General features: G+C 43.6%; 1 protein-coding gene across 1 annotated transcript; it reads left to right on the plus strand.

Annotated features, from left to right (window-relative positions):
• The first annotated feature begins 4,387 nt into the window (after window positions 1-4,387).
• Window positions 4,388-7,696, plus strand: LOC132455148 (uncharacterized). Its single transcript, XM_060048894.1, has 2 exons — window positions 4,388-5,605; window positions 5,706-7,696. The coding sequence occupies exons 1-2, from the start codon at window positions 5,595-5,597 to the stop codon at window positions 7,492-7,494; spliced, it is 1,800 nt and encodes a 599-aa protein (XP_059904877.1). The 5' UTR covers window positions 4,388-5,594; the 3' UTR covers window positions 7,495-7,696.
• The last annotated feature ends 280 nt before the right edge of the window (window positions 7,697-7,976 follow it).

Genomic DNA, 7,976 nt, shown 5'->3' on the forward strand with positions numbered 1-7,976 from the left:
TCATGGCGTACTACTACGCATTTCACATGACGTATCCAAAATGTGTGTCATCGGTTCTGTTATTCCTTCAGACCGAGGTCTTGGGTGATGCGATTCATGAGAAAGACCAAACAGCAGCTTTTAAACGTGCCAAAGCTGACTGGCAGGCCTTTCTTAGGTAGGGTGCATGAGAGATGCACGCTCAGGTTCATTGTTTGAATAGTTCAGGTTGCTCAGGTTCATTGTTTGAATAGGCCCTGTCTCGATCATATCTTCATTGTTAGGCCTGCCAGTCAGCTTTGGCACGTGGTTGTTGTTGGTTTTTTTTTGGGGGGGGGGGGGCTGCTAAAATCTTAATAAAAAACTTTTTTTTGAAGTTCTTGTCAAGTGTATTTTTCCCATACATTCACTACACCTAAACAAGAAATTAATTCTAGATAAGAAAATAAGTATTCTAGATCAAAAAATCAGACTAGTTTTAAGCCTTTAAATTAGCTGGTATCAAGTACATTTGCCTTGTTTTTAAGCCTGTTGTATGCTTGTTTTGAGCAATAATTGCTTAGAGGACATTTAATTCTAAGCAATAATGACTAATAAATGAGAATACATTGCTTAAAATAAGAGAAAAAATCTTAACAAGTAAAAGAAAAAATTGATTTTTATACTTGATTTAAGTTTTTTTGCATGCTTACTACTTGGATATTATTGTCTTGTATTAAGAAATCTTACCAAGTCCCATTTGCTTGCTGCACTGGCAGATTATTTTGCTCAAAATAAGCAATTTTTCACCTAAAACACTGTATTTTTTTCTTATTTTTTAGAGGGCATTTTTTGCAGTGTATTAGTGGGCAACTAACACAGTATTCAAAGACGTTCCCGAAATTCAGCCGTGGTGCATAGTTACAGCCACTCCGAGCCAGTCGCACATTGAGCTTCCCCCAAATGCGCTGTTTTGGTGTCTCTAGCTATAATGCAAATGAGGAGGAGCGAGGCGGGTCAAGGAGGAGGGCGGGAGTGTGGCCCTGAGCAGCTTGCAGCCACGGTACCATGCACTCTGATACAGTGGATGTATCGCAATGGCGAGGCGCACACAGCCTTTAGCCGTGTTCTGTAAATATTCTAGAACACACGGGAGTCCTGGAGCTCTATATCTAAATATTATCATATAGCCTACACAGATATCTATATCATATAATATATATTATCACGGCCAAAAGCTGTGTGAGCCGATATTATGAATCTCAAACGACCGCGTTGGGTTCTCCGACGTTCCTGGTTCTTCAACGTCCACATCAATGTGAAGTAGACACTGTAACGCAAGTGTTTCTTGTCGGTTCTTTGACGTCTCTTGTATTTCCACAACAAGACTGTTGTGGGGGTTATCTGAGCCATGGTTGAGAAGGAATTGGGGGAAAGGAACTTTGGCTTTGACTCCCTCAAGAACATGAACCACGACATTGAGGAGAAAGGGATTGTTGGCGGCAAATGTCTCCCGCTTGAGCCCCGCTGAGGGACCACCGCCGGAGGCGAAGGTGCCTAAGCGCTGCCCGGCAAAGATCCCTTTCTCCTCCTTGTCGTGGTTCATGTTCTTGAGGGAGTCAAAGCCAAAGTTCCTTCCCCCCCAATTCATTCTCAACCTTGGCTGAGATAACCCCCAATACGAGTCTCGTTGTAGAAATACCAGAGACGAGAGTCCGACGTGTTATGCGCCATAACACCAAAAGCAGAACGGTTATCCAAATAACAAGGAAGTGTACAACACTTGCGTTACAGTCCTGGAGCTCTATATCTAAATAATATCATATAATACATAGATATCTATATCATATAATACATATTGGGCCCTATCTTGCATCCGGCGCAAGTGACTTAGTCACTGGCGCATGTGTCGTTGCTAGTTTACAACTGGCGCAGAGCGTTCTTTTCCCACCAGCGCCACTCGCCGGTAAATTAGGGATTGATCATGCGCCCCAAGGGGCGGTTCGGCGGAAGGAGGAGGCGTGTTCTGGCGCAAACGCTATTTTGCCGTTGCTGAATACCATTGCGCTACTGACCAGGAAATACCTGGTTTAAAGTCAGTGGCGCGTTGTTCAGATGCTATTTTAAGGGCGGATGCATAGCCTACATGCGCATGCGATGCATACGGATTGCTTGTGCACCTCGCACATACACTTTGCTTCTCTCATCTACCTAGCCGCACATTCTTGGTAAATTATTTGGGAAAGAACAGCTGATGCAGCGGTAATAAGTTGTACTTTTAAATCAATGCATCTGCAAACACCGTACAGCAAACACATATTTTCTTGACACAGACATCGTATAGGCCTACATGCCCATAACTTTTAGGATTGATGAGTATTTGATCGTGAAAAACATTGTTTTACCGCGAGTGAGTGTTAAAAATAATGAATGAATGCGGGCGCGCGTGTGTGCTCTGTTTAAACACACGCAAACTAAACACGTAACGCATAATACAATCAATGGCAATGTCTATTACCGCGGAGACACATGCATATTAGGATAGCATACAATACTGATAAGAAACAATGTTTATAATGTATTGCGTATTTCATTAAATAGATCAGTTACCGCATATCATATGTTATATTATTTACGTTTTCTTTGGCGAAATTTATTTGAGGACTCAGTATTTCTGAAGTTGTGGAAGAAAACCCCTTATTCCATGTGTGAATTAGGCCATATTATTTGGCAATAAACTGAGCCATTTGCAGTTTGAAATTCATGTGCATCTGTCTCATCGGAGACTGCAGACGCGCTGTCAAAATATCAACTTGTCCGATTCAAATGCGCTCATGGCTCTTAAAGAGGATGGGAGCTGGCACTCTCATTGGTTTGTTGGACGTTACGCCCAAACCACACCTACGGGTAATTAGGCTGCTTCAGACCAACCCTTTTGACACTTGCGCCGCGACGCAAGTGTCATTTATCCGCCTGTAAAATAGCGATAGCGCCGTAGAACCGCCCACAAAGCTACTTGCGCTTTGCGCTTTCCACTTGCGTTTCAGACCGTTAAAATAGGGCCCATTATGTGTATTCACACACACACATGTGGCGCTCGCACGGTCGAGTCACATTGGCGGGCCAACGTCTCTGGGCGGGCCAGGCAGAGTAAGGGGAGGAGCTGAGATTCTTGGTGACGTCATGAATACAGACATTCCAAATCAGCGCACTTGAGCCTCTGTTTTTTCAAAGGCGAGCAGAACAGCTGGTGCTCGTTTTACACCAAACGCAAGTTTTAGCCACTGGGGGACCATAGGCAGGCTAGGGGAACTCATATATATGTTAGAAATCCTCATAAAGTGAGATTTTCATGTCATGGGACCTTTAACATGAAAAATATTCAAAATTTCTGGTGTGAAATCGCATAGGTCTTCCTCAAATCAGACCAATCTGTATGTTTTTAAACTTGGAACTTTATCACAAGCACTGTTACTGTGGTAGAAATTAAGGAGTATATTCTATGGTAAACCATGATTATTATGAGGTCTGTGTGTCTAATAGTGGAGAAACACACGGGGCCTGGGTGTCTGGGTTCAGAACAGATGGTTGGGCCCCTAAAAGGAGCAGGACGCTACGGGGATAAGGCATGCTGACCTTAGCCTAGTGTTTTGGGCTATCTTTGTTGACCATTTGCTGACCAATTGCTGACTGTTCAGGTTAAGATGGATTTATGACTGAATGGAGGCAGACACTTCAAGGAGAAGCTGCTCTGTTTGTGTGTATAAAAAGACGCTGCAGTTTGTGAACCGCAGTGACTTTGCAAACCTACTCAGGCTGTTGTCGTTGTTGTTTTTCTGCACGATAAAGTCTTTTGTCAATTCTTGCTCCGGACCCCTCGATTTCTTTTGCACTCTCTCTCTTGAATCAGTCTAAGTGTTTTAAATCTCAGTTAATCTCCGTTATATTGGCGTCACGAACAGGATGAAATAGGGACTCGTCAGCTGCCGGGCCAGAGGACGGGACGCGAACGGATCATACGACCAGAGCTCAAGGGTAAGTTGTCTTGCCATATATAGGATAGAGTCGTTTGATCTGTTCTTGCCCCGTCTGAACGCCGAGCAGCAGGTAAAGTGTCTCTTTGATCAAACGAACTAAAATTATAGATAAACGAGCGAGTGAGAGAGACGGGAGCTCCGGAAGAGATTGACGTGTGCGCGCACATATGCCCTAGGCGCTGTGGTTTTAAATGACCAAGACGCATTGTGGTTCCCTATTTTGAAACGAGTAAACGAGTTGTTGTTATTTGGTGTTTTGGTATTTTGTTTAAATAGGCCTTCTGTAAAGTCCTGTGGCTGTCTTCTGAAGGAAGGAAGGACAGTGCAGTGTTTTGTTTAAATAGGCCTTCTGTCAAATCCTGTGGCTGTCTTCTGAAGGAAGGAAGGACAGTGCAGTGTTTTGTTTAAATTGACTTTCTGTAAAGTCCTGTGGCTGTCTTCTGGAAGAAGGAAGGACAGTGCAGGTCCGCAGGTCGGTTGAAGTAGGCCTACCTGTTGGATGACTGAGAGTATCCCAGAAAGCTGGGTTGGAATTCATTGCCGTCGATGAATTCATTCTTATTTTCGAAAAGTTTCCTTGAAGTACCAACTAGTGAATTGTCTCTTGGTTTGGGCCAATCGAACAGTTTTCTGATCTCGGATCGATTGAGTGAGTTTCTTTTATTTTGGGCCAATTGAACAGTCTTCTGATCTTGGATCGATTTAGTGAACTCTCTCTCTTTTATTTTGGGCCGATTGAACAGTTTCCTGATCTTGGATCAACTGAGTGAATTTTCTCTTATTTTGGGCCGATTGAACAGCTTTCTGATCTCGGATCGATTGAGTGAATTTTAATTCTGATGTTGGCATTATGAGGGAAAAGGGATTTTATTTTAAGTTCAGGTTGAGTAGCTCAGATTTGGAGTACTCGACTGTTCATGTTTTAATCAAAAGGCCAGTTTCTACGCTCGGTCAACCTTGTATTTGTAATTGATTACAAACAATTCGGACATTTTTCAATATAATATAAAAAAATTTATGAATCGGTTTATTGTCTGTATTTAAGTCGTGTTAGGATTAAGTTACCTCGGAGGTTTTTACGACCCGGTTCATTTTTATTTTTGTTGTTGATTCTGTCATAAATAAATTAGGCGGACAGAGAATAGTTAATTTGTTTAAATTAGTTGATAATCATAAATAAATTAGACGGATAGAGAATAGTTAATTTGTTGAAGTACTGAATAAATGTGTAAATCCTCTTTGACATCACCGCGCTGACTGACTGCACGTGCACGAGCAAACACACAGGGGACGAGCAGGAGCCTGCAGGCCAGTGTTGGGGCCACATTCCAATCTTCGGGAGGGAGACGAGCGCTTGGGAGGAGTTCACATTTGTAGCTTAGAGATAATAAAGTATTTAAACTAACTAGTAGAATAAACTCAAATAAATTGTATTAATAAATAGTGTATTTCAGAAAAAATAAATAAAGTAATAAAGTTATAATTAAAAATGGCACCAACAGCGGTAGAAGTTTTGAGTAGAGACAATCCACTCCTCAGAAATGAGATCAAACGAATTTCTGAGAAGTGGGAGAAGCGGACAGTTAAATCAGGCACAATATGGCCCGCGGGTGGGACTTTTGACCCAACAATGTGTAGGGACATGGAGGTAGTAATAAGGAACTACAAACCTAACAGAAGTGGTAAAAAGCCCTTGGAGAAGAGAGACAGGGAAAAGTTAGTGCTAGCTTTGTTCGAAGAGGAGGGAGAGAGGTGGCGCACATTACAACGAGTGGCCAGAAGAATAATCACAAAGAAAGAAGAGGCTCAACCTTTGCCTCTGAAGCTTGAGCCACCGCCGTACAAACCAAATAAGATGTATCCACTGTTAATTGGCAACGTAGAAATTAAAGGGGAAGTCACACTAGATGAAGGAGATAATAAGGGTAACACACAGGGGAATAGGGGCGCACCCATACACATGGACTGCTATGAGGGGATTAGGAAAGCAAGAGAAGAGTGTAGCAATGCTGACACTAGTTATAGTAAGAGTGAGGATGAGGACGAAGATGAGACAAGTGGTGATGAGCACAGTAATAAAGATGTGAAAGATGGTAATGAGCGAATTTGCGAAGGGCCTTCTCCTAGAAAGAAAAGGAGAGGAAAAAACACAAAGACGAGGACGAAGTCTCAGAAAAGGCAAACAAAAAAGAGTACTAAACTCAAGGGGGAGGGGTATAGTGAGAGCCCAGCGACAGAGGAGCCTGGCTGCAGTATATCAGTACTAAGCCCCACACCACTCGAGTTAAATGAGAAACTAAGGAAATCGCAAAGGGCAAAAAAGGCACCCGACACCCTCCCCGGGAACTATCCTATTCTAGTCAAAGGACAACATGTCCACTATCAACCGTGGGGTTCACAGGACTTGGAGGGAGTTATTTCTAAACTCCCTAACATTCATAACGGGGCGTCTAAATGGATTCGAACATTTGAGGAACTCACAGTGGGAAAGCTAATGGCAGTGGGGGACCTGAAAGCTCTGTTGGCAAGAGTATTGGGGTTATCTAAAATGGAGTCTGTACTGAGGAATGGAGGGTTGGATATAATGGACGTAATGCTCGATGGGCTTTCACTTGATCGCTACAGAGTGGCGATGTGGGCCACACTCAGAAGGGAGTTCCCGACCCATATCGATCATAAAAACATGAGAGGTCTCCCTATCAACGACACAGAGAATCCTGCATCCTACCTCCAGGCCCAAGTGGACAGATGGCGCTTGGAGACGAATGAGGATCCTGAGATCCATCCTGTGTTTTCGGTCATGTTCAGAAACTCTGTGATAGAGATTCTACCTAGCCCAATCAAAGTTAAGCTGGATGATGTGGTTGGACTGGTTACAAATAAATCTCACAGAGACTTTTGCGATCATGTGGTTCATACAGTGGACAAATATCGGCAGAATGAACACAAAATACAGGAACAAAGCAAAGAGGTGCAAAGGAAGCTATCTCAGCTTCAGTTGGAAGAACTCACAAGAAGAGAGAAAGAGAAGAAGAAACAGGCAGTTGTTTCAGAACCTGTTGATACAATATTGCAAGCCGTCCAGCAGGGCGCACCACAAACCCAACCTCCTCAACAGGCATTCTTCCCCCCAGTACAACAGCCTCAGAGCCAATGGTCACCCACTCCACCTGCCATAAATATACCCACACATAACAATGGGAACCCAATGGGTGGGAACAAGCAGAATCACAACAAGGGGCCCCAGGGACAGTATAAGAATAATCAGCAACAGGGGTCCCAAGGGCAGTATAAAAATAATCAACAGCAAGGATTCCAAGGACAACGCAGAGGTCCTTTAATATGTTATGGGTGCAACCAGGAAGGACATATGAAGAGAAATTGTTTGACTAACCCTCTTCCATCCCAGCAAGGACAGGGTAATGGTTATCAGGGGAGGCAAGATCAAGGGAACTACAACCAGGGACAGCAGGGTCCCTTTATGGGACAGGGATACTAGGGGTGCCAAGGGAATCCACAGGGGGAGGGTCAGCTTGTAGCAATCACAAAACAAGCTGATGAGGAACCAATACTGCAGGTTCTGATAAATTATAGAGGCACGCCAATGATGGCCCACACTGGAGCCACTTACACTTGCGTAGGTCCAAATTATGCCTCTCACCTCACCCTGGCAGGTAAATTCACCAAAACTTTAGGATTCTCGGAACACACGCAGTTAATGCCTATGACAGCTCCAAGGATGAGAATCGGTGAATTCCTATTTTAAGTTGTATATGTGAGTGAGTGAGTGGGTGAGTGAGTGAGTGAGTGAGTGAGTGAGTGAGTGAGTGAGTGAGTGAGTGAGTGAGTGAGTGAGTGAGTGAATGAGTGAGTGAGTGAGTGAGTGAGTGAGTGAGTGAGTGAGTGAGTGAGTGAGTGAGTGAGTGAGTAAGAGTTAGCATTGAGTTGAGTTAGAGGGGACAGATGAAGTGATTTGTGAAG

Source organism: Gadus macrocephalus, chromosome 4, assembly GCF_031168955.1.
Source record: "Gadus macrocephalus chromosome 4, ASM3116895v1".
In the NCBI taxonomy this organism is placed as follows: Eukaryota; Metazoa; Chordata; class Actinopteri; order Gadiformes; family Gadidae; genus Gadus; species Gadus macrocephalus.